This window comes from Diachasmimorpha longicaudata, chromosome 18 (genome assembly GCF_034640455.1).
Source record: "Diachasmimorpha longicaudata isolate KC_UGA_2023 chromosome 18, iyDiaLong2, whole genome shotgun sequence".
Taxonomy (NCBI): domain Eukaryota; kingdom Metazoa; phylum Arthropoda; class Insecta; order Hymenoptera; family Braconidae; genus Diachasmimorpha; species Diachasmimorpha longicaudata.
The window spans coordinates 1,747,984-1,775,142 of NC_087242.1; the positions used below are offsets into that span (position 1 = coordinate 1,747,984).

The window sequence follows — 27,159 nt, forward strand, 5'->3', positions numbered from 1 at the left end:
TCTATTGTCATAATACTTATACGTTACGCGGATTTCCTAATAAATATCAGTTTTATTTAATTATAAATTCTGTGTTTTTGAATTTATTGCGGGAATCCAACAAAAATTTGGCGACGAGGATTAAGATTGGTTCAACACTCGTGTAAAAACCAGAGCATTTAACGAAAATTAAACATTGTATAACCTGGACACAAGTGACAAGTGTTATAAAATTGGACCACCAGCCACATCTCGACAAGGACGGACGACCAGGATTGGCTTTTCATCTGGAATTAGCACCCTCAGCACCAGCCGGTAGATTGTTCAACAATATCAGCAATTGTAAGTACTGACACTTGGATGTTTTAAAAATTACTGTTCGAAAGAGATTTCCTTATGATTAATCAAAAAAAAAATGCCCAATCATCAAGTTTCCTCCCATTCCTTGAATGAAAATCCTCAAAACGGTCAATCAACGGGAAATTTACCTCTTGATTTCCTCATTAAATTAATTCCCGATACATTCGATGGGAATCGACTAAAAGTACGTAGTTTCATGTAGCAGGTTGACGGAATATTCGAAATAGCATCAGAATCGCAAAAACTTCCCTTACTCCTTTATGTGAAAAGGAGAATTACGGGTCAAGCTAGAGAGCAAATCGATATTCATTGTAACCTTACAACATGGGCAGACATTTCCGCGCTTTTACTAAATTTATTCCAAGATAAAAAATCGATGGATCAATTGTTAGAAGAAGTCAATCATATTTCACAGGGCCGTAACGAAGCGGTATCCCAATTCTATCAAAGATTAGAAGATTACTCTTCACGCATCTTAGCGGCAGTCTATGCTACAGAGCAAGATAGTGAAACTATCAAAGGTCGTATCGCGATGACTAGAGATATGGCGCGAAACCGATTCGTTAATCATACGCATCCCACAATTTCTCAAATGTTGAGATATCGTGATTTTTCGACTATTAACGACGCAATTACCGCCGCGTTGGCTGAAGAGAAAGTTCTCAGACCCAAATTCAATTCGCCAAGTCAACAAAGTTGTCACATCTGTCACCGGACAGATCATTTTTCTCGTGATTGCCCTCACAAAAACCAACCAATAAATAATTTCCCTCGACAACAAAGAAGTAAACCAGCCAACTATTCTAATTTTAATGGACCAAACCATTCGAACCATAGATCTCTCAATTTACCCATAAACCAAATCAATACACAATGTAATTATTGCAAAAAAATCGGGCATACTATCACAGAATGTAGGAAACGACTATGGGTTCAAAATCAAAAGGAAAATAGTAGTAATAATCCCAGACCCACCTATCAACCTCATTTTCAACAACAAAACCAAAACATTAGAATTCTTCAAATCATCAATTTCCACAGCGAGTGAGTCAAAACGCTCCTATTAATTATCAAGATCGGCCCCTCAAAACCCACATGATTGACAAAACCATGATTACTCTCAGATAAATTTAAGATCCACCAATACCGATCAAACTAATTCAGATATTCACCAAATTACACGAGACTTCAATCACTTTCTTCAAATGAATATTATGATGCCTTCAGTTAGTTTAACTTATGTCTTATTTCAATGTCCTAATGCAAAAATTAAAAACAAAACACTCAATGTCTTAATTGATACTGGTGCAGCAATTTCTCTTTTAAAAACTTCCGCGTTAAATCAATTTAAAATTACAGATCCTCAAATTATTATGCTAAATGGAATCACTCCAAATACACCTATTGCTACTATCGGTGAAACAGTTCTTCAGCTACAACACGATAAAATAAGTCTCCATTCAAAATTTCAGTTAATCAGTGCCTCTACTAATATTCCCTTTGACGGATTGCTAGGATTTGATTTTTTCCAACGGCATAAATGTAAAATCGATTATAAAAATGCTAATATTAAAATCGCATCAATAATGAAACCAATCCCATTATTTCAAAATATTCCTAAATCTAAAAATAATTCTATGATTACAATTGGTGCAAGATCGGAAATGATCGCTAAAATCCACCCTCCAAATCCCCGAAAATTACAAGAAGGTGTTATTCCCTCACAGAAAATTTCAAAAGACCCAATGCAAATCAATCATGTTTCGAGTTTAGAATCTCATTACAAAGATTTTATTCACTCTCATTATGACAATCAAGATGTCATCAAGTTTCCCAAAGCCCATAACCCATTAACAGAAATCCGCGAACCTATTATCCTTCTCTGGTCTCAAGACCTCGATAAAAAGAATCAAAAGGCCGATTATATTTCTAACAATTTTGACGTTAATGAGTTGAAGCCAGGTATTAATGAAATTAATAAATTAAAAATTAACGATCAGACGTTCTATCTTTTATACGCGAAAAATTCGCATCGCGACCAATACAAGTACGGAGATATCTTTGAGATTCTGAAAAAGCTAAAGAAATTCATTAGAAACAAACCATTCGTCTTCGTTCCTCCACTAAAGAGTTCGAACATTAAAACCCAACTTTTAAATAAGATGCTCAAATTTGTTTTTCCCAAATCTGAAATAAAATTGTTTAACCCCGCTAAAATCATTCCTAAAACGAAGGAAGAAATTAAAATCATACTAGAAGGAAATCATTGTAGTGAACTCAATGGACACTACGGTTTTTATAAAACACACGCTAAAATTAAAGAGCGTTTCTATTGGACGATAATGAAAGCTGATATTAGAAAATTTATAAAATCTTGCCACCCATGTCAATTAAAGAAAAGAAATTTTAATCCGATCAAACAACCTATGGTAATTACTACAACTACAAGAACTGACAAATCTTTTAAAACGGAACATTCAATCACCACTCTTTACCATCCTCACACTAATCTCTTCAAACTGTATTTTTCAGATGATTCGAAAAATCCTACTACTTCTCTCCCTTCTGCTCCTTGCTAATTGTTCCCATTACAAAATTTACCCTGTAAATGATTCAAACGCGATATTTTATGATAATAAAGGACTTGCACAAATCTCAAATTCCAAATGAACTTTCGTAATTCAAATCGACTATTCACACTTAAATCAAGCTCGACCAGTAGTAATACGAAATTCCGCTTCTACATTAAATCTTTACAAAACGTTATGGAACGAATTATCCGAAACGCGCCATATCAATATTCATTGCGAACGTAGCCTAAATATAATTAATAATGAAATTCAGGGAATCAATAAAAAACACGAGATCTTACAACAATTAACCATAAACCAATCAAGACGAAAACGTCGAGGACTCATCAATGGAGTATCTCACGTGTTCAATTGGTTTTTCGGTATATCCGATGTTACTGATACTAGCTATTATAAAAATAGCATTGAAAAATTATTTGATAATGATAATGAAATTCAAACTTTGATAAAATCGCAAATTCAAATTGTCACGAACATTATTAAAAATTTCAACGACTCTTCTAATTTTATTAAAGCCCAAGAAGATACAATGAATGAAAATATAAAGAAAATTAATGAATTTTCAAATCAAATGAGTTCTCAAGTTTGTATTCTAAATTCGGAAATCACAATTAATGATCAAATCTCACGTCTTTTTGCGCTATCGTCAATAATTTCACAAGAATACGCTTTATATATCGAAACAATAAAATCCGCAATGAAAAATATCATTCCCATATCGATTATTACTCCAAAAATTTTCTATGAAGAATTAAGTAAATATGAAAATCAATTTCAATTTTTTATGGAACCTACACTACAAAATATTGCTTCTTTCTATAAGATCACTAATATCCAAGTGTCAATCACAACTAAAAATATAATTTTTACATTACACATTCCATTGATAATCAAGACCATTTTCACGATTTATAGACTAATTCCATTACCTATTTTTAGTGAGTCCACACCCACTCTTACCTTCATACAACCAACATCCAATTATCTCCTTACATCCCAATCGAATTCCCACTTCATATATCTCCCATCTCTTTCGGAATGTAAGGAACATCTCAGTGAAAAGTACATTTGTTTTGGACAAAACACCATCGAGACATCCGACCAACTGAGCTGCGAAGTCCAACTTCTTCTATTACGCGTCAACGATGGAATCCTGGCAATACTTGAATACCAACCAATGGAACTACAGTCTTCAGAAGCCTATAATCTTAAGTCTTGTCTGCGACGATAAAAACTCAAGTCATCTGGAAGACATAACTCTCCAAAAAACCGGAATTCTCCAAATTGATCAGAGATGAAAGGATATACTAGCACCTACATTCTCGAAACCAGCAGCCAGAACAATAAGAATATTACCAAGGCAATCGAAATTACTCTTGTTCCGATTCTCGATGGTGAAGAATTCTACGAAAACCCTTCCGTATCAGCCAAACTAAAACCGATAAAACTTACCAACATAGTGGACAAAGGTCACCAAATTCTAAACAAAAGGCTACAAGAGATTAATAAAGTCTTGACAGCAAAAATCGAACAATCACCAGCCAATGCACCAACATCATGGTTCACAATAAGCCTTAGTCTCATCGGCTTTACACTGTTTCTGATCATCGCTTGCTGTTACTGTCGATGCTGCAACTGCCTTAAATACTTCAATCGATTTCGTTTGAATACGACACAGCCAGAATCTCTTGCTCCTGTCATCAAAAATTACGTGAATTGTACCATTGAGTCCGACGTCCACATGGAACCCTTGCTGCCTTCATCTGCAGAGTTGATCAATCATCGAAGCAGATATTATTTACCATCAATCCTCGAAACAAGCCGGACCTTAGAAACAACAGGCGAATCTGACTACGACGTTTTACCGCAGAAACTAAGACCGACTCCTATCCGACATCGTAGAAGCACTACTCCGATTTGAATCCCAAATTATAGATATCAAAACAAAAAAAATGTTGTCAATCAATGTATTAACTTTATATCAACGTATAATTTTCTCACCCCTAACGTGCTCTATAAACGACACGAAGGAGACGGTTTGAGTCACCAACTGAGCGTGTCCCCAGGTGGCGGATAGGGGGAAGGCCGGAGAATGGGTGGCACCTCGGGAACGGAGACAGGAGGCTGAATAACAGCACCTGATTCCAGGATCCTGGGGCCCACTTCGGAACCCGGCTAGCAACGGCTATAACGTCGACCTACGGGAGTAAAAACCCGTCAGGAAGACCCAAGGCATCGCCGCGGACCAGACTCCCCAAGCTAAGGTGGAAGTAATCGTGCCGAGGGCTGAATAGCACTGGGGAACAGTGTCTCAAACGATACCCTTGGGGAACCAGGCAGCACCCCATTGTATTGATACCTTACCCCCGTATCCAGGCTCTGCGGGGGTGGACTTCTTTTCCTGGATACTCGTGGGAATCGTATGGACCCAATAGTTAATAAAAATTTCAACGCCGATGACGGTGCCCTCTCTGAGGGAACGGCAAAGGCTTCCAGGGCAGAGGACAAGATGATCTGCGCTAGGGCCCCAGAAGGGGAATAAGCGCAGATGCAGATGGAGGTGGAGGGGGAGCCAGCTTCAGAGGGACCTACCAGTGGTGGGCCCGCTGTCACTGACCCCACCCAGGGGAAAAGAAGGAAGGGAAGGGTGGGCGCGGAGAAGCGCAGGGCCCGCCAGGCTAGACTGAAAGCCGAGGCCTCGCGGGATCTGCAATCCCCGCAGGTAGCGACCGCGTCAGAGGGTAAGGAGGAACAGGGGACAGGGCCCAAGAGGCCCAGGTCCTCTGGTTCCACTCCCCCGATGTGGCCATGCCCATGAAGAGGGTGCGGGCGATGGAAGGACTGGGGGCCGCTTCCTTCAGGGAGGCGGCGAAGGGTGGAGGCAGGGTGGCCGTAGTGCCAACTGGCCATCCTGAGCTGTCCCTGACACGGGAGCAGGCCGACCTGGTCCAGGAGGCGCTGGTGACAGCACTGTTCGGGGCTGACCTAGACGGTCAGCTCCCGAGCTTTGATGGCCACTGGTTCGACGATGGCGTGCTGTGGGTGGCATGCACGGACAGTCAGTCGAAAGACTGGCTGACGACTGTGGTGCCCACCCTGGTACCCTGGGAAGGGGCCTCCCTTATCCTAGTGGATAAGGAAGCGCTCCAAAAGCTAATCAGGGTTACGGCCTTTCTCCCGGGAAAACCCGTGGGAGCGGCTGTGGTCCTTGAGAGTCTCAGAATGCAGAACCGGACCCTCACTACTGGTAAGTGGAGAGTCTGGGACTGCCGGAGCAGGGATGAGGGGCTCAACCTACTGTTGGGTGTGGACCCTAAGTCCCTAGAGGCCCTGAAGGGTCTGGGGATGGCCCCCTTCTACTGCTTCGGACGAACTCGTTTTTACGAGACCCAGCGGAGAGCAGCGGGGGGAAAGGCGCCCCAGGTACAACGGGACCCAGGGAATGCGGTCACTGACCAAAAGGGGTCAGGGACCGCAGGGGATGGGGGTGGGCGGGAGGGAGCGCCAACTGGACCAGATGGTCCGGAGAGTGCCCCTGCAACTGCCGGGCAAGGCGGCCGCGAGGGTGGGGCGCAGTAGATCGAGGAAGGCTCCCTCTAACAGAGGGACCCCCTCGCCGTGGCACGACCTCCGCTGTGCGGACGTCGAAAGGGCCGTAGAGGAAGGCCGCCTCTGGTGAGAGGGGGCTCGGCGGGAACTGGAAGTGTGTGTCAAGGGATCCTCAACTGGGCCCTGCCGGGCTCATCTCACTCGGGGCAGGTAAGGGGGCCAACAGGCGACCCTGTCTAACGGCCCATCAATGGCCAGGCGAAGGAGGGGAGAAGGAGCAGAGGACGAGATGCGGAGAGACGGCTTAGTCTCACTGCTAGTCCACTGCTCCCACATTAACTTGCAGCACTGCAAGGCTGCCACTCAGCAGGGCAGTCGCAGCCTTGCGGTAGAGCACACAGACATATGCCTTATACCTTAAGAGCCCTAGCAACACGCAGGCTCGGTAAAAGGCTTATCTGGAGGCGAGGTGAAGCTATTCTATGCCCGGGACGACCTGGGCCCCAGGGCCTGCATTGCTGTCAAAAAAGCCTGTGTAGCCAGGGGAATGGCTAACTTCTGCCACCGAGACTTGGTGGCGGTTGTCGTGAGACTTCGGGGGGAGGTCGGAGCGGAGGACATTGTGTTCTGCTCGACTTAATTCCCGCATGACTCGCCGACACCACCACCTACCAAAGAACTGCGTTATCTGGTGAATCACTGCAGAGCCAAAAAGCTGCCACTCTTCATAGGGTGCGACGTAAACGCGCAGAACGTGCTGTGGGGCAGTGAAAGATGTAATGACAGGGGCACTGCTCTCCCGGAATTTATGGCAGACGTGGACCTGGAGTCCCTAAACAGGGGCTCGAGGCCCACGTTTGTCACCTCTCGCTGTCAATGTATCATTGACGTAACCATGTGCACCCGCCGGCTGGCGGGGCGATGCGGGAACTGGAGGGTGGACCGGGAGGACACACTCTCCGACCATCGACGCATTAGATTTAGCATTAAGGGCTGTGCCAAACTACAGCAGGATCGCCTGCGCAGAAACCCAAGGGCCACCGACTGGGACTCCTTTGAGAGAAACCTGGAGGAAAGGCTCAGGGTAGGACGCGTAAGACCCTGCAAGGAGGACAGGTTGGAGGACGAGGTGGAGAAAATCCACGTTGCCCTAACCGAGTCCTTCCTGATGGCATGCCCGGCTAAACGATGCAGGCAAGGAAACAAAGTGCCCTGGTGGAGTCGTGAGCTAGACAGGCTGAGAAGCCAGTCCAGGAGACTCGGGAATCGAGCGCACAAATCAAAGAGAGCCGAAGACTGGACTCTGAACAGAAATGTGCAGAGGGAGTACAAGAGGCTCATAAAATAATCAAAGGCGCTCACCTGGAGAACATACTGGGAGGAACTGGAGGCGCTTTCAAGCATCTCCAGGCTTCGCAGGGTCTTCTCGGGGGGCCCTGCACAAAGGCTGGGTGGAATCACGCTGACAAGCGGAGAGACCATCACAGAACCGCGAGAGGTCCTTGAGCATTTGATTCGTGCGCACTTTCCGGACTCTACTATAGAGCTCCCTGGAGAGTGCCCCGAGGTGGACTGGACGCAAACAGAAAGCGGCGACCCCGACTGGGAGCTAGCCGCAAGAATAGTAACGCTGGACAGGCTGCAATGGGCGGTGGACTCCTTCGAAATGTACAAGAGTCCGGGTCCGGATGTGATACATCCGACCCTCTTGCGAAGAGGGGGCCCACTGCTCCTGCGCAGACTGATACCCGCATTTAGGGCCTGCCTAGCATTGGGCTATGTGCCCGGAGGTGGCGGGAAGTCAGGGTTGTCTTTATCCCCAAACCGGGTAAATGCAGCTATGACAATGCGAAAGCCTACAGACCAATCAGCCTAAGCTCCTTCTTGTTGAAGACGCTGGAAAGGCTGGTCGACAGGCACATTAAGGCGGGGGCACTGAGGTCTAACCAGATATGCACCTCACAACATGCTTACCAAGCAGTGATGCCAGATGGGAATTCCCACACGCTTCCCACTCCTCTCGGTTAGTAGTGCGCAGCCTTTAGGGCGCAGTCGGCCCGGCGCGACGTTTAAATATTTTATTCGGCTCGTTATTTCATGAGCGGGTCATTTTATACAGGGCGAAAGGGCAATGAGGGGCCATGAAGAGAATGGCAAATTTCTGCAGGCCCACGAGGGTCACGAAGAAAAAGTCAAGTCTCATGAGGGTCATGAGGGGCAACGAGGGTGATAAGCGGGACGAGGACGACGAGGGCAAATTGAAAATCAGACAGCAATTTTAAATAAACAATTTCTATTACCATTCGTAATTGTTAATTCCTTAATATTCAAATGGTTTCATAAACTCTTTTGTAATTCCTTTTTTTTTCTCCGATTTGGAATATCCCGTCAATTTTTTACGAAAGCATTTCCGAAAATATCCGAAAAAAAAAACGATCAAGATACTCGGGACAATTCCGCGAACTCGTAACCCTCCTGCGGGCCAATGAACGTCAATGTTTTGTTTTCACATTGACACAATACACTCACCCGTGTGCGAATCAAAACAGAAGTTAACTGAATCTCGCTCATTCAGTCACTTAAAATCGGTGGGGAATCCATTAGAAGTGATTTTTTTGACGGGTTTATCGAAGTTTCATACCAGTTGAATATGGAGAACATAGGAAAGCGGGACCAACGCTCGGAAGATGCAGTTTCCGGTATTCCAGTATCGAAGAAGAGGAAGGTATTTCAAGAATCCTGGAAAAAAGAGCCTGAATTTTCAAGTTGGTTGGAGAGTGTTGAAGGTAAGCTGAACAGTGCGTTTTGTTGTCCTTGTGGGAAGGTGATTGCTGCTGGAAAATCCGAGCTCCAGAAACACGCGAGTGGTGGTAAACATAAAGAGAACCTTTTAAAATCAATTTCAATTAATCGCGAGGTAGAAAATTGTGATGAAGGTCTTGTTCCTGAGAAAGATTCCTGTAGTGTCGCGTCAGATTATCAAGAATCGGTGAAAACCGCGGAAATTCTCCTCGCCAATTTCTTTGCTGAACAGAACGTTCCCATTTGTGTTGTGGATCATCTCACTCCTGTTCTCAAAAGAGCAATTCCGGATAGTCAAATCACAAAAGATATGTCTCTCGGGCGTACAAAGTGTACAAGTGTGATTGAAAATGTTTTAGGGAAGGTCGCGAATGAAAATCTCGTTAAAATTTTGCGGGTAAATAAATTTTCAATTCTGGTCGATGAAACAACGGATGTTTCAAAAACGAAAATTCTTTGTGTTCTCGCGAGATATGTTTCCCCTAAACAAGTTAAAACTGAATTTTTAGATCTCATTAAGTTAGATGCAACGGATTGCTCCGCGGAAAAAAATTATAATTCCTTCAAAAAATCCGTCGAAGAAAAACAAATTCCCATTGAAAATATTGTCGGGTTGGCTTGCGACAATGCAAGCGTTATGGTTGGCGTGAAAAATTCCTTCGCACAAAGATTAAAATTGGAAGTTCCGAATCTTATCTTGATGAACTGCACTTGCCATTCATCCGTGATAATTGCTTCAAAGGCCTGCAGTAAATTACCAAACGAACCGGAGGAATTTATGAAAGGTATATAGGGATACCTGTCAAACAGTCCTAAACGTTGCGAAATATTAGCTGAATACCAAGAATTTTTTAATGTCGAAAAATTAAAAATTTTCAATTTATCAAATACGCGATGGTTGTGCTTGCATCAATGGGTAGTGCGTACTATTCATAATTGGGAACCTTTGAAATTATTCTTCTCATCAGCTATGCTGGAAGAACAGTCACCCTCAGCACAGAAGTTGTACGAATTACTTGAAGATCAATGTGTTAGAGCGTATTTCCTTTTTTTGAAATATACAATGCATTCTTTCAACTCTTTTAATGCTCTATTCCAGTCTCGCGAATTCATGCTTCATAAATTGGCTGGAGAAAGTCAAGGACTAATTCGTACAATGGCCCGCAATTTTTTGAAGAAAAATATAATTCAAAACCTCTTCACCACTTCTATCAATATTAGTCATCCCGATCATTTGCCACCTTTAAATGAAATATCTCTCGGGCCTGAATGCGATAAACTTGTTACAACTTTTCCAGCAAATGTCGCTGAGCAATATCGTCTCAGATGTTTACAGTTCTACATAACTGCGACTTCTGAAATGAAGTCTCGTTTACCACACACACATCCCATAGTTAAAAATTTGGAATTTTTGAGTCCTATGGAAGCCCTAAAAGACGGTGATGAACGTATCGAGTCTACAGTAATTAATAATCTAGCCCAGCGCTTCGGACATTTTGACGAAAGTGCTCTTGCGTTTGAATGGCATGCATTACCCGATGCGTTTGCTAATCCAAGAGATAAGAAACGCGTAGAATCCTTCTCAGCGGATTTATTTTGGAGGGAGGTTTCAAATTTGAAAGATTTCACGGGTTCTCTTCGATTCCCTAATTTAGGTCAACTCACGAAAATTGTTTTGTGTTTACCACATTCTAATGCTGAGGCTGAGCGTATTTTTTCTATTGTTACCGACGTGAAAACCAAGAAACGCAACAAACTTGGTACTGATTGCCTTAAGTCCATTTGTCAGATACGATCCTCCATGCAATGTCACAATGTTGACTGGACAACCATCGAAATAACTTCAGATCATCTCGCGTTACATAATTCAAGTAATTTGTATTCAAATTCGAGGTCGTAAAGTTGGATTTTCTTTATGTTAAACTCGTTCGTTTCCTTCATCACCTCTTCATTTTACCGGTATGCCGCCAACACTCTTCAGCTATTTCAATAAGAACAAGGGTTCAATCGAAACTTTGGGAAATTTCCAGGATTCTTCACAACATCAACAACTGTGAAACTAACTCTTTCTTATTTTACAGCGCTCCTTTTGTTCATCTGCCGAAAAATGGTTCTTTTCAGAACCGAAAAATGGTTCTTTTCAGAACCGAAAAATGGTTCTTTTCAGAACCCGAAAATGGTTCTTTTCAGAGCTCTTTTTTTTCATTTCCCTCCCCTTCCTCTTACCCACCGCCGCCAGTCATCTCTTTCTGCCACCGCAGGGGAGTAGTACCGTATGGTGGGGACACCACCACACTCGAACGTTTTCCTCACCGTCGTGCGACCGGGTATTCCACGCCTCTGATTCGTCCAACTTCAACCCTGAATAAGTCGAAGAGGGTGCGTCTGATCAAAAAGTCGCTCAGGACTTTTCGATCCAGAATTTCAACCCCAACTTAAGTTTAAAGTCTGGACGTGCAATTCTGGGACACCCTGTATAACAGAGAAAACTGAAGACTAATTAATTTTATGATTAAAATAGATAAAGCTCTCCGGAATCACAGATAAGTGATACAAAGGATGTATTCATGTTAATGTTTGTTCATAGTTCTTAACATATGTTGTAATGTCAATTATAATTGTTGGAACATTATTTTTGTTTTCATTTAAAAATCCGTCCCACTCCTGTAAATGTTTATTGAACGCAAGTGGCATAGGTTTGGAGTTAATGGTTTCATTAATAAAAATTTAAAACGCGATTTTTTTGCAGACATTCAGTTTGAACCTTCCCTACGGTTGTAAGTCGCAGGTATACACCTTGGTGCGGCAACAATGTCTCCTGCACTACTACTCACGAAAAGTAATTCGCAAGCAGCGATGTTCTTGGTTATGTGAAGGGAATCAATAATCTCAATCGCATAATTTGATGTTCACAAATAATTAGAAAATCTTTAATTATTAGATTAGATTATTATGAGACTTAGAACGCCCTCTTCCTGACTTGACTGATTGCTGTCGCTATTATAGCTAAATCTCGAATTTGCGGAAATGTTCTCGATTCTGTATACCGTATGCTGCCTCGCACTGTATAGTATATGCAATCTTAGAGCAATCGAAATATATTAAGATTTTCCCAATTGTCTTTTTCCATGAGTTTTAATTTTAACTTCGAAGATAGAATAAGAGCATTCATTTTCTAGAGTTTTCAATTCTTATGATATGGAAAAGAAGGCGCGTGCGTAGCACGCGCGGACGATCTCGTTTCCTAAAGAATGCATTCGCGTATGAACAGGATTTTTGGTAATGAATTAAAAATTCCGATTTGCCACCAAAATTTTAATCTGAATGTAAAACAAAAATTACAATTAACCTGAATATTGCAACAGAATAAACAATTTTGGTAAATGATAAAATATTACAAAATGATATGAATTTATTACTCAATTTCAAAGAATTATTAACAGTGCTTCTATTACTATCGAATGTTATTGATGACTAGATAATTGAGAAACTAATAATGCGATCAATTTTATTTATTTCTTTTATTTATTTGATAGTTTTATTGGGCAATTTCATGTCTTCAATTTCATATATGGGCGCTGAGCCTGGCATTAGGGGTGGGGACCCGAAGAGTGCGCGAGGGAGCCGCGCACGAAATTCCCACGCGTGGGATTTTTCCCCTCATTTGGCATCACTGTTACCAAACTGGCAGATCAACTGAGACTGCGCTTCACTACTTGGTAGGCACAATAGAAAGTGGAAAGAAAAGGGGGGAGGACATCCTTGGTGTCTTCATAGACATCGAAGGGGCATCGGAAGGTCCCGGGTTCAAATCCCGGTCTGGACTATCCATTTTTTCAGTAATTTTTCTTGCAAAAATTATATGGAGAATTATCCTGTTCCCCTTCCTACCTCATCGAAAATCCCATCCAACGATTTCCTTTGACGTCACAAGAAATGTGGAAAGCTATATAAACTTCCCGTCTTGTTCATAAAAACAAGGGGGGAAGGGGGGGGAAGGTCCCCTTCGACAACCACTTCTTTGATACGATAGAGAAAGCTGCGGCATCTTTTGCGATCGATGAGTCGGTCATCAAATGGATAGCCGCCATGCTCCGAACTAAAGTTGTCCACTCCACCCTTGGGGACAGTGCGGTAAGGGCTGCGGCGGGGAGGGGCTGCCCGCAGGGGGGGTTATCCCCCTCTGCTATGGCTCCTCATTGTCGACGGCCTCCTCACTGGACTCGAGGAGCTGGGGGTAAGGACAGTCGCATAAGCAGATGATGTGGCACTGCTGGTAACTAGCAGGGACGCGAGCACGCTACATAGCAAAATGCAGAAGGCGCTGAACTATGTTCAGCACTGGTCCACATTGAAGGGCCTAAGGGTAAACCCAGGCAAGACGGAGATGGTGCACTTTACAAGCAGAAGGAGGGGTGCTGTTAAAGCTCCCTCCATCTATAACACAGAGCTGGAATTCTCTGGGGAAGTCAAATACCTAGGTATTTGGCTCGACAAGAACCTCAGCTGGAAAAAGCATATCGCTATGCAGACTAACAAGGTCACTATGACATACTGGGCATGCAGGCGACCTTTCGGAAGCACATTGGGTCTAAGCCGGAGGATGGTCAAGTGGATCTACACGGCCATTATGACCCCACAGCTAATATACGCAGCCGCAGTGTGGTGGACAGCCTTGAATAAGGCCTGCCACAGGAAAACGGTGGACAGAGTGGGCAGGCTTGCGATGCTGGGCATAACAGGGGCCCTTCGAACGACCCCGAGCTCAGCAGTGGAGGCCCTGCTCTTCATGCAACCGCCACACCTGATTATAAGCGAGGAGGCGACAAAAGCGGCCGCAAGATTGCGGCTGCAGGGAACATGGAAGAGACCCAGGAATGGGCACGCTAGTGTCCTCCACGCAGACGGAGAGCTGGAAGGGCTACTGTCGCGCGGTGCTAGCGCCTGCAGACCCAGATGGCACTTTCGCAGAAAGTTCTCTGCCAACCTTGGATGGGGGGAAACCCCGTCAGGAAAGGACGCGGACTGGGCGCCGCCCCCTGGACTAGTCTGGTATACGGACTGATCACGGGTGAGCGGACGGGCAGGAGCGGCGGTCTGGTCAGAGAGGCCCGCAATAGCGAGGACCATTGGGCTGGACTCGCACGCAATCGTGCTCCAGACTGAGCTGGCTGCCCTAAGGACCTGCGCCAGGATGATCCTGGAGAGAGGCGACAAGGGCAAAAAGATCTTCATCTACTCAGACAGCAGGCGCGCGCTGAGGGCAATACTCAGGCACAAGTGTTGCTCTAAGTTAGTGGGTAAATGCGTTGAGCTGATGGAGGAAATTGCCGTAAATAATCGGCTTGAGGTGGGTTGGATTCCGGGCCACGCTGGCATCAAAGGCAATGAGAAACCCGATGAGCTATCAAAGAACAGTTGCAGTAGGGCCTTTCAGGGGGAGGTGGAGCACGTAGGCGTGCACACCGACTTTGTGAAGAACCTGGTCAAGGAGCGTGGGGATAGGAGGATTGTGGAGAGGTGGGACTCGAAGACGGGTGCCAGACACACTAAATCCTTCCTAGAAAAACCCACTAGGAAGATTGCAGAAACTTTGTTGGGCCTAAACAGGGCTAAGCTCCGTGCTATAGTGGGGCTTATCACTGGACACTGGCCCCTGGCTCTGTATTTATCAAGGATAGGCAAGGGAACTGACCCCTTATGCAAAAGCGCGGGTTCACGGAGGAGGATCCTCTTCACCTATGCACAAGATGCAGCGGGCTCGATGAAGCCAGGTGGGATGTTTTTGGGTCTGCATGCATAGATATATGCGTTGACAGGGACGGGATCAAGGGACTCTATGAGTTAGCTCGGAGGGCACAGATACTCGAGACCAGCGACTAGACGGCTGCCTAAGGGAAGGGTGTAAAATGGCCGAGAGGCTGATTGCACCTCTGGTCAGGACCGTCAAAAATGATAAGTGATGATAAGTGATAACGTATAATTTATACTTTTAATCATTGTATTAACTTTATATCAACGTATAATTTATATTTTTAATCATTATATTAACTTTATACTTTTAAAATTTATGAATATTATTAACAATTGCAAATGGTATTCGCAATGTTAAGCGGGGAGGTGTTGGATACCCCTATATTTTACGCTATATTTTATATTAACATTACTATTTTCCCCTCATTTATTGCTTGGGGCATACCCCAACTACGTCTGGCCCAAGTCTTAAGCCTACTATAAACACTGGCGCCACGACGAATTTTCCCTATTTCCCATTTGTTAAAAGCAATCGTCTGCATGCCCAAAATATAGGCATGCTTCCTTCCATCCCTTCCAATATTCTTTTTGCATCCTCAGGTAAGGAACTGAGGGCTGCCACATTCTTTTGTTATACTAAAGTCAGCATAAGTTTTAACATCGGGTATAACCCGAAGTCTCCCCTCCCTTCTTCGCGCATGCGTAATTTCAGGATATTACCGCGTTACCCACATGAAGGGAGAAGGGAGGGGAGACTTCGGGTTATACCCGATGTTAAAACTTATGCTGACTTTAGTATAGTCAGTAAGATTCCGAATTTCATCGAGAGCACTGAGTCTACTCAAGTATCAGAAATCTCTTCGAAAACATACATCTATTGTCATAATACTTATACGTTACGCGGATTTCCTAATAAATATCTGTTTTATTTAATTATAAATTCTGTGTTTTTGAATTTATTGCGGGAATCCAACAATGGCTCATCTCCTAATAAAAAAAAACGAAATCATAAATTGCGATAGCAAGAATATTTTTTTCTTGGAAATACGCTATTATTTTCTATTATTTATCCAACATTATTAATGATTATTTTTGCTTGACAAAAATAAAAAAGAGGCGTGATAGGAAAAGTTTGTTTTTTCCTGGTACACCGCACTTGTACCATCAGCAGCACTTTTTTCGTGCGAAAATGGTTGGATGAAGAATAGTTATTCTTTATATAACCAGCATTCCATTTTAATAAAGTAATCGAAATTTCATCTTTTGGCAATTAGATTTTTCTGCATAGCACAAACCCAACGCCAAAACATGCCAAAACAAAATACGTTTCGCTCTAATAGGAAAAAATAGATAGGAATGAGTTTTCTTTGGTCCCAAATTAACAAAGTCTTAAATAAAATTATAGCAATTCACTTTTCATAAGTTTTTATTGATTCCCTTTCGGGTTACAATGGACTTCCTACCCCCTCCCATACACTCAGAGAAAAATTTAGTATATTTAAAAAAATATTGGTTTGAAACTACCAAATGAATTTAATGAATAGTGGCAAACACATATGTGATTGCGACTGCTAAATATTTAGTTGAATAAATTTGTTTGAAACAACTAATAGACATTTTTGTATCCTGAGATTATTTTTCTACTTTAAACAAAATACAGAATAATTTCAGACATAGTTGTTGCTAATTCAAGTGAATATTGCAATACTCTACGAAGATAAATGGTTAAAAATAACAAAATGTGTTATAAGGAACAACATATGAAATGCTTAGATGAATAAAATTACTATTAAACATCAACGAAAAAAATACTTGTTTCAGGAAATATAATTCCAAATTTGAATAATTCTTTTTTCAAATTATAATATTTATAATTTATATTTTGCATAATCTTTTTGTGGTTTGAGTTTTTGTTTGGTTGTTCTATTAAGTTATGCATAGGGAATATAATTAATTTTTGGTTCCATAAATAATTTTTCCAAATTCTTATTTCGCTTTTGTTATTCATTTATTAGAAGAAATCAATGAAGCTCGTACAGTGGTTTCATATTGGAATTACACGTCTCGACGAACTTAAAGTATAAACATTCAACTTCATATGGCTTATTTGCTTAACATCATGAACACAATACCATTATTGGCTGCGTATCACCTCGTAAACTTGGAGATGTTCATCAATACTGCGTTTGTAATACAGAGTTATATGCAAACAATTTTTTGCATACAACTATGTTAGTAAAATTATGGCTTTCATACGTATATTCTTTTCATATTCGACTAAACTATCATCAATAGGTGTTGAATTGACAGATTGCTGGTCGTCCTCAAGCTCTGTAGAATTATTAACAGATAAAACGCTACCTGAGTCCGATTCGTTACTAGTTACATTGTTTTTATAATAAGGCTGACTGGCTAAATTGCTTCTTAATAATTTTGAAGGTATGCAGTCTTCTGTCCCAGAATCTATAAAATCATCCCTATTAAAAAAAAAAAAAAAGCGAGTTGCCTCCTAAGCATCACTACGTGAAGCTTTCGACTATGCTGTACCTCGCAATTGCATACCAGCATTTGTTTAGTCTCATTCATCGGCTTCCTCTTTTGCTGTTTTAGGTTTTTCCACATTCATACTATCAATTTGGCTGTGGTGTTTATTTATCTTCGCATCCTCATGTGAGAACACGAGTGGACCTACATTTTTAAGTGGAATCCGATCCACTGAGTGTTTATTTTTACTCCACCTCTATTTTTGGATGTCTCTATATATTCTTTAATGCTAAGGGATTTTTCTGAGGATTTTGTTTGCCCCCATTACGCGTCCTTCCCTGGAGACTTTTGTAGCTCGAGTTCCGGAGCTTCCATGGCTATTTTCTCTGTAAGCAGATCTTTTGCAAAGTCCTGAAAAATCCGAAATGATTTTTCATCTTGAGCAAGGTTTTGTACGTCCATCACGCGCATGTCCAACAGCTTCATGTATTTCTCTCTCAGGAGATCGTACCTGTCGCAGTCGATCAGAACGTGAGTGTCCGTTTCTTCTTCACCACAAGGGCACAGATCTGAGTCTATGGATCCCTGCTTGTGAAGTCTGCTCTTGAAATTGCCGTGACCGGTCATGAACTGAATGGCATATCTATTTGGAAGAAGCCATTCAGCCTTTATTCTTCTGGCCACATCTGGCAGATATCTGACAGTGGTTCTACCCTTTTCAGTTTTCTCCCACTCTCTCTGCCAGATTTCATGAATTTTGCAATCAATATCTTTCAGGACTCGTGCTTTCCATTTTTCTAGCCTTTCCCCGGAATTTCGCGTCTCGGGGTCATGTACAAGATCCTCGATCTGTATTTTCTTCCCTTTTCTCAGATTGTATTGTGCTGTTCTGCGAATACATTCCAGTGTGACGGGCACACTCCCCGTCAGAACCGTCAGCGCTTGCGCGGAAACGGTTCAATATGCACCTGTAACTTTGATCAGCGCAAATCTCTGAGCCATGTCAAGTTTGACCCTAACATGTTTTAGTATTCTATCGTGCCATCCAGCTGCCGCATAGGTAGCTATCGGCACGAAGAGACCTTTGTATATTGTTCCCATCGCTATTAGACCTATTCCCCATTCTCTTCGGGCCACTCTGCCCAGCCTTTCAAATAGGTTCTTGGTTCGTTCTGAGATTTTTCTCACGTGTTCTTGTACATTTAGGCCTGTACCAAAGGTGAATCCTAGGTACTTGTAGAGTTCTGTTCTCTTCACTCTGATTCCTTTAATTCTGACGTCCGGAGACGTCTTCTTGTGAAAGTTCCCTTTTGCAAGTAACATTTCACACTTATATGCAGCAAGTGTGAGCTTGTTCTCGTCACACCAACGAACTATCGCGTCTAGTGCAGCTTGGCCTTTTTCCTCTAAATCTTTTCTGCTGTGTCCTTCAATTAGAACTACTTGATCGTTAGCATACGCTAACGTCTTGCAGCTCATATTTTCGAGCATCTTCAGATTTGAGTCGAAGATGAGGTTCCAAAGCGTGGGTCCGATGACTGAGCCCTGAGGGCAGCCCTTGTTCACAGGCTTGATGACTTCAGAGGTAATTGTTGATGAGCAAGTATAGCTTTTTGGGGCAATCCTTCTCTCTGAGCGCTCTCAGAACACTGGGCCACCACACATTATCGAAGGCACCTTTTATGTCAAGAAAGATGACCATGACATATTTTTGACTTGAGGTTTTTACTATATTTCTGAACTGGACTATGGCGTCTTCCGTGGATCTACCACATCTGAAGCCATATTGATTTTGGGATAATTGTGGTTCAATTACCCCAGTTAGTTTTGTTAGCATAAGTGCTTCCACTATCTTACCGAGGATTGGTAGGAGACAGATTGGCCGATATGATGACGGGTCCGTTTTGTCTTTGTCGGGGCCCTTCTTAATTGTTACTACTCTCCCGATTTTCCATGAATCTGGAAAAAGGAAGTGTATAAGACAGGCGTTGTATATTTTAAGCAGGTCTTCGCTTATTATTGGCATTGCAGCTTTCAATATGTCCAAGCAGAAGTTGTCTGGCCCGGGGGCTTTTTTCAACTTCATCTTTTTTATGCATGCTGTTAGCTCTTCTTTGGAGAAGAGTCTCATTTCGCCTTCTGGTGTTTGCTTGTTCAGAGCCCGGACTCGCCTCTGGCCCTCCGTCTCTCCATCCTCGCAGTCTTCCGGAAACAACTTATCCATCATGGATTTGGCTGTTGCTTGCCAGTCAGTAGTGTACTCATTGTCATACTTTATGTTATTTATCACATCTTTGGTCGTGAGTTTTCCTGTTTGGAGTTTATATACGAAACTCCATGGATTCTCGTTCCCGTTAAGGGTAACGAATTCTTTCCATTTATTTGTGCGCGCTTCGAAAATGTTCTGTGTGTAGATCCATTTCTTCCTTCTGTATTCCTCGAGTTTTTGTGCTCTCTTTGTAGGATCTTTATTCCTTTGAAGTTGCCTTCGAGCCCTGTATGCCACGTTTTTCAGTTGTGTGAGCTCAAGATTCCACCATGGAACCTTCGTGGCTCGACTATTCCGAATAGGTATGGATGTGTTGCAGGCTTTCCGTAGTGCTTTACTCAGGTGTTTTACCTGCTCAATGACCTGGGTTTGGTTAGTTAGATCGTTATACGGTTTGCTATGCCACTCTTGCATTAATCGCTCGGTAAAGAAAGTCCAGTCGGCTTTACTCGTCACATACCCCTTGCAGCTGTCGCTGCTCTGGGTACTAACTCTTTTCACGTTTTTACTGGTTTTGATTGTGAACGTGATTACTCTGTGATCACTGGATGTCCACCCATCGTGTACTTTCCATCCGCAGATGTTTCCATACATTTTAGGTGTTGCCAGCGTCACATCTGGGTGACCTCCGACTTCCGACGAGACGGTAGCCATGTCCCCTTTATTTACGACCTGTAATCCCTCCTGGGCGATCAATCCTTCAAGTTTTTCACCCTTGGGGTTTGTTTTCTTTGCTCCCCATAGGGTGGAGCATGCATTAGCATCTATGGCAATTAGCAGTTCTTTGCCTCTGAGCTGTTCCATCACTTTTTGCACGTGATCTATGTGTTCATCGATATCTTGGCAGAGTTGAAAATATCCACTTGCCACATAAGTGCTTTTGTTGTTTTGTATGAGCTCAGCGATCACAAAGTGTGTGTTATGCAAGTGTCCGAGCTTTGTTACCGTGATTTCTGGGTTTATAACAGCTATAACCGCCCATGGTGGTGTATTTCCATGTTTAACGATCCTTGTACCCATTCCAAGGCCCTCTATACCATTTTTGTTGTTATATCGTTCTTGGAGCAAGAGTACATCATACCCTTTTGTCACGGCTATTTGCCGGATTTCAGGCATGACTTTTCTTGCTCTTCTGCAGTTTACTACTTTCAGACCTACATCCACCTGTGGATTTTTAGAATGTCTATTGTCCATAATCTATTCGTTCCACTAGTCTCTCCAAGACCTGCTTATATGATGGGCAGTCCTTGTACGTGGCTACATGGTTATGTGGCTTCTTCGATTTGTAGCAGTTTACACATTTGTGTTCCTGCACATTTTGTTTGTTTGGGCACTCAGGCCCCTTGTGTCCCACGGTTGCACAGATAGAGCAGCACGATTCTCTTTCGCAATGGTTCGCCAAGTGGCCGAAGCCTTGGCATTTGAAGCATCGCGTGACGAGAAGGAAGTCGCGGGTTCTACAAGCATTCCACTGTATATAAAGACGCTGTTTCGCTAATATTTTGTTCCTCATTTGCGGAGTGACCTCCGCAACCCAGTTCGTGGTTTTACCACCATTCTTTCCCGTTTTAAATTTGAGAGTAAACTGCTTCTCAAAAAGCTCTTTGCTCTCTGCTAGCCCATCATTTTGCCCGTGAACAGCGCTGCCCAACTCAGCCTCTGTCATTTCCTTTGGAACATCATATATGATGATCCTTGGGAGTCCCTTTTTCGGTTCTTCGACCGAGAAGGTTTTTGTCAGATTTTTGCTCTGACTAAGTCTCTTCGCTTAATTTTCTGTGGGGGTCGAAATTATAATTCCCCATTTGGTGGTACGGATGTTCTTAATCCGTACCTTTTCGGTGTTCGGGTTGAACACCTTCATGAGCTGGCTTTTCGCCTGCCCCATGTTTTCGAACTCTTTCGAGTTCTTCGGTTTTAGGAACACGGTTTGGGCCGGTTCCTTTCTCATTGGCTGTGCTTTGGCTGGCAGCCGTGGGGCTGTCAGCTTTCGCACAATACCGGCGTATGTAACGCCCGGCTCTTTTTTGTTGCTTGTTGCCCCGACTTCTCTCAGCGAGTCCACGCTTCCCTGTAATTTAGCACATCGTGCTGTTAGGGTAGCAATGGTCTCCATCAGGAAGTCAAGGCTTTTGTCTGCTGTTTTACCCTGATCACTTGAGGTGTCCATGGCGTTTTTGATAATCCCGAGATGCTTGTACGCGACCCTCAGTACTTTATCAGTGTCAAGGTCAGTGCACGGCACCTCAGGTTCTTCCTCACTTGAGCTATCGCTCTCGAAGTGAGTAGTCTTCTTTTCGTGTATCGCTTTTCTTATTGCCTCAGTACTATCGCTAGAGCTGGAGCTAAGATCGCTCCTCGCTCTTTTGAGGCTTTGCTCCTCACAGTCCATTGCTGCAGAATGACTGTCCAGCTTAGTTCTCAATTTTATGTTTTTGTTCGTTGCTGTAATTGCTCTTGTGGTCTTGTCCTTGTTTACTTGAGCCTTAGCGTTCTCAAGCCTGGATCTTGCGCCCGTCTTTATTTGTGCAGTAGTTTCTTTCTTGTTTGTGTTTGTTGTGTTGAGTGTGGTTTTCTTTTTAGTATCCATACAGTCAATTTTTATTTCATTCATCTTTCTCGCGCTCCAGCCTCCGTGGACCCCCAAAAGTGGCACAAATGTGGTGGCTCCCATTGGGCAGCGGACACATCGTGAGAGCTACGAGTCAAATATAGCACGGCTGACTACAAGCTAAACTCGGCACCCTCTCCTCATGCAGAATTCCACCCGAAATCATCCCTATAATGTATTTCACTGAGACCTGCATGACGTCGATCGATATGACTTTGATAATTATATAAATTACTGAAGGAATGATCACAATCCCGTACCGGACAAAAGCACGCTTTACGTACCGCGTTGCGAATTAAACTTACATGAGTAATTAAATTATCGGCCATAAGTACATTTTTATACTTTTTTATATTATTATCTAAAAATAATATCAATATAATACTTTATGAATGCGGTTTTGTTTCGCAATAACACTTAGTAATATTACATCAATTTTGTGTAGAACTGTATACGTTGTGAGTAATATTCACTCTATTCAACAAAAAAAGAATCTATTTTATCCGTAAATAACATAAAAGAATATGTGAAAAAGTGCAAAAAGAACAGTGACTGGACAATTATGATTCTTCGACGAAATCTTTATCCACTATGTTGGAGAGATCATTGAAGCTTTCATGGCTGCTTTCACGATAACGTCCACGATGATTTTTCTCGATTTGGCATCAAGAACTCGTACAGCCTTGTAGTGACTTAAAACTTCTCTCCCCTCCAAATGATTTTTCAGTGCTTTCATCACTGAAAAACTCTGCATGGCAAATAACTGCTGCCCCAAAAATGCCTCTTGTCTTTCCAGGGTGAAGTCTTCCAGACTGTCTTCATTTTCTTTGTTTCCAGGTGTTTCAATACCAGTTAGAGTTATCTTCGATGAACTCATCACTAGCAAATGTCATTGAAAAATGATATGATAAAATTATGTGCAAAAAAAAACAAATAAAATATAGTATGTCTCATGAAACCATTTTTAAATCTAAAGTAATAAATTAATCAATTAGGAATATCCAGAATCAGTGTATTTGGCTGAGATTTTTCAGAGAAATGTCTCATGACGACAATTTAAATAAGTAACAATCAAAGAAGGAATTCTATCAAACCATTTGTTATTAAAATGAGGGCGAAGGCTATTTATAAGAGCGACAAAACAACGCCATCGTATAGCATATCTAAAGATGGAAACCCCCCCAAAAAATTATCTCCGGACAAATAAAATAAAACGTTTGCATGAATTTAATAAATGAAGTTTTCAGCTAAAAGATTCAAAATACTAAAGCATTGAAATGTTTTATATATGTGCGAGGTATTTACCGTTCTTGTATTCCGAAGAAACAACGTTTTTTATAATATAAGGAGAACTGGAGATGCGAGGTACTATTCACTGATTAATTTATTCTTACCATAACACTTCTGAATTTGGAAGGTGTTGACTGTTTTGAGGGTGATTTAGAACTGATTGAAGTGAGAGTTCCCTTGCAGGACATGAGTCTTGGAATAATGGCGGAAAAGAGGAAAATTGAGGAGTGGGAGTTTCTGGAGGCGCCAACATTTATGGCAAATATTAAGGTCTGTCTGGACATTTGGGGACAGTTGGAACCTAATGGTTTTATTAGTTTAAGTGCAAACCCATTTGGTTAGGATGGGGACTAGGTTTGCAGCTTTAGAGTGTTTGGAATGTATTTGGGAATAAGGATCTACATTCTATTCCATATAAGTCTCCAAAATATTTAGCACGTCAAATGAACCAAAAATTCGTAGTTTTTACTAAATATTTTAAAAAATGTGACTAATCTTTCGTTGAATTAAAATTTTCTGGAAACAATCGGGGGTCGACTTTTGAGGTTAACAAAACTTGAAATTCAGAATCTTCTCTTATTACAAATGAAACACTCGTAGAATAATTTTTGGTCAGTTCAGCGCGAAGAGTAAAAATTTTATGGAAAAACAAACTATCCGCCCTGTTCTTGTGCTAAATTACTTTTTCTTAATTCACGCAATCTGCTTAGGCAATCTTTACTTTTTTTACCGATATGAAGAAAAATAATACAATCATGTTTGATTTTACTTACCTATTCCAATAGTACACACGACACAATATTGCACCCAAAACAATTTCAACTATTGCAACAGCAACATAACAGAATTACCGGACGATCGGCACTGAGACGATTTCGTCGCAGGTGCACTCATTAGGAGGGAGTAAAATTTTCCCTGCGCATGCGTTCCGCAACAGTCCGAAAACTAACCTCTTGTTTAGTGAGAGAAAAAAACTTATGTGTTTACTTTAAGAAACTATTTAGTAAATCCAGATAATTTTGGAGTGGAATAGTAATTTTACTTGCCTGCAAGAATTCAACTTTAGAATTCGTATTCGTCAAAATATGCCTGATAACGTATTCAATGTAGAAACATATTTAGTAAATTCAACTAATTATTATTTTTTATACGTTAATATTAGAAACATATTTTGTAACAACTCAATTCTTACAATAAATTAATGTAGTAGAATTGAATATCTCATTTTTCTGTTTCAATTTTATATAACTGTGTGATTAAGAGTATATTATTTCGTTTTTACTACATATTTGTTAAGAAATGGTAAATTGACGCTAATCTATCAAAATATCAAATTAACGAAATATTTGGTTACTTCAAAAAAATGTTTGAGTGTTTTAAATCTCATTTAGTAAAAACAACCAATTTTGGTCGCAAACAAATAGGTTTAGTACATTTTACTAAATTTTTCTCTCAGTGTACTTTTCCCATTATATACATTCTTATCATTACTCTTAATTCTACCTTAGCTGCCTAATCATGGGTTTAAACCTAATTTCCTTAGACCTACACCCTTAACCTACTTATCCTATATCTATATTTACAATATGCATTTACAATTATTATACAATGAGTTAATGAGGGCCGGAGCGAGCGATTGCCCTTAACGTGCTTGAGCGAGAGAGCGACTGTGGACTGCCTTGTGTGACCTCCGCTTCCGGTCTCCGATATTCCTCTCATACGTTTCTGAGCCTATATCCCTCCCACCTTCCTTTCTCACCCCGCTCCCCCGCGTCCGGCCACTCTTCCCTTCTCTTATTTTCCACACACTCGTCATCCCTCGTCGCACCCCCCTGTCACTCATTCATTCAATGATCAATCACTCCCCTTGCCTCCTTTTCTCATTCTATCAACCATTCTTCCCCACCCCCTTCTCCGCCAGTATTTCACATACTCTCTCCCATGTGTATTCTCTGTATTCCGACACTCATCCAATACATGCACCCACGATTCCTCTCTGGCCTCGCACCTCCTGCACCTTTTCCTCTCCTCCCGAACCCATTCTCTCTCGCCTTTCATACCATCTCCTAATCTAAACCTCGCTAACCTATTCCATCTTTCCTCACTCCACCCCTTTCTCAGGTACTCCGGTATTCCCTCTGTCAAAATTTCCCTGTACCATTTGTTCGTCTTTGATTTCATAATTCCGGTCCCTCTCTCCTTCCGTTGCATCTCTTCTTCCATTTCCTCCCAGTCTTTCTTTTCACTCCCATCCTCCTCCCCTTTATTCTTCTTACCTTTCTCATCCATTCCCCTCCGCCTTATACACTGTCTCCTCTCCTCTTCCCATTTCGACACCTTTTTCCCTGACGCCCTCCCCTCAATTTCCTCTAGACATCTCCTTGCTATGCTGCTTCCTTTCCCTCCTCACAGCTTCTCCTCAAATTTCCAATGCTCTCTTCATAGCCCTTGACCTTAGCTTCTCCCTCTTCAACTCTTCTCTAATCATGTAGCCTGGCACTCCCTTACTCACTCCCTACACCCACTTCATGAATCTCTCCTGCATCCTTTCCATCGTTTCCCTCTCTTTCCATCCCCAGATCTCGGCCCCATAGTCCATCACCAACCATACCAGCGAGTCAAAGAGCGACAACCTTCTGCTCCAATCGTCCTTGAATCTCCTCTTTCCTATTCCCCACACTGGGCCCATCACCTTTCCCGCTTTCTCCACTCTACTTTTCACTTGCCTCTCCTGCCCTCCATTCTTCCTGAACCGGTAACCTAGGTAGCAAAACTCGTCCACCTTGTCCACCTCCCTCCCAGCCATCTTCCATTTCGCTTTTGGTCTCCTCCCTCTTCCCGCTCCAAATACCATCACTTTCGACTTTTCCGCATTTATTGTCAAGTCTTTTTTTCCCGTGTACTCCCCCATAAATACCATCATCAATTTCATTCCCGCTTCATCTTCTGCCAGCACCACCATGTCGTCCGCGGACGCCAATGAAAAGATTTTCGAAGCCCCCAGCTTTACTCCACCCTTCCATTTCTTCCTTAGCTCCCCCTCCAGATCAGCCAGCAGGATGTTAAATAGGATCGGGCTCAGTGGACACCCTTGCCTCACTCCCGTCACTGTCCAGAATTTCTCGGACACCTTGCTTCCAATGCGAACTTTACTTCCCGTCTCCCTGTACATCTCCTTTGTTCTTTCAATCAGCCCCTCCGAAATACCTCTCTCCTTTGTTGCCTCCCACAATATCTTTCTATTCACCGAGTCAAACGCCGCTTTGAGGTCTATGAAGCAGGCCACAAACTTGCGTCCCTTTTCCTCCATCTGCCTGTTCACCAAATAATTCAAGACAAAGATGTTATCCACTTTTCCCATTCCTCTTCTGAATCCCGTTTGATTCTCCGGCACCATTCCTTTCTCCTCTACCTCTTTCTCTACCGCTCTTGTCAGCACTGTCGCATAGATTTTATACAGCGTTTGCATG

The 27,159-nt window shown here is 42.5% G+C and overlaps 2 protein-coding genes across 2 annotated transcripts; both read left to right on the forward strand.

Moving 5' to 3' along the window:
* The first annotated feature begins 7,287 nt into the window (after positions 1 to 7,287).
* Positions 7,288 to 8,507, forward strand: LOC135170779 (uncharacterized). Its single transcript, XM_064136835.1, has 3 exons — positions 7,288 to 7,805; positions 7,848 to 8,307; positions 8,373 to 8,507. Exons 1-3 carry the CDS (start codon positions 7,288 to 7,290, stop codon positions 8,505 to 8,507), a joined length of 1,113 nt encoding a protein of 370 aa, XP_063992905.1.
* A 5,086-nt stretch (positions 8,508 to 13,593) lies between these two features.
* LOC135170780 (uncharacterized) lies at positions 13,594 to 15,084 on the forward strand. Its single transcript, XM_064136836.1, has 2 exons — positions 13,594 to 14,328; positions 14,443 to 15,084. The coding sequence occupies exons 1-2, from the start codon at positions 13,594 to 13,596 to the stop codon at positions 15,082 to 15,084; spliced, it is 1,377 nt and encodes a 458-aa protein (XP_063992906.1).
* Positions 15,085 to 27,159: the final 12,075 nt, after the last annotated feature.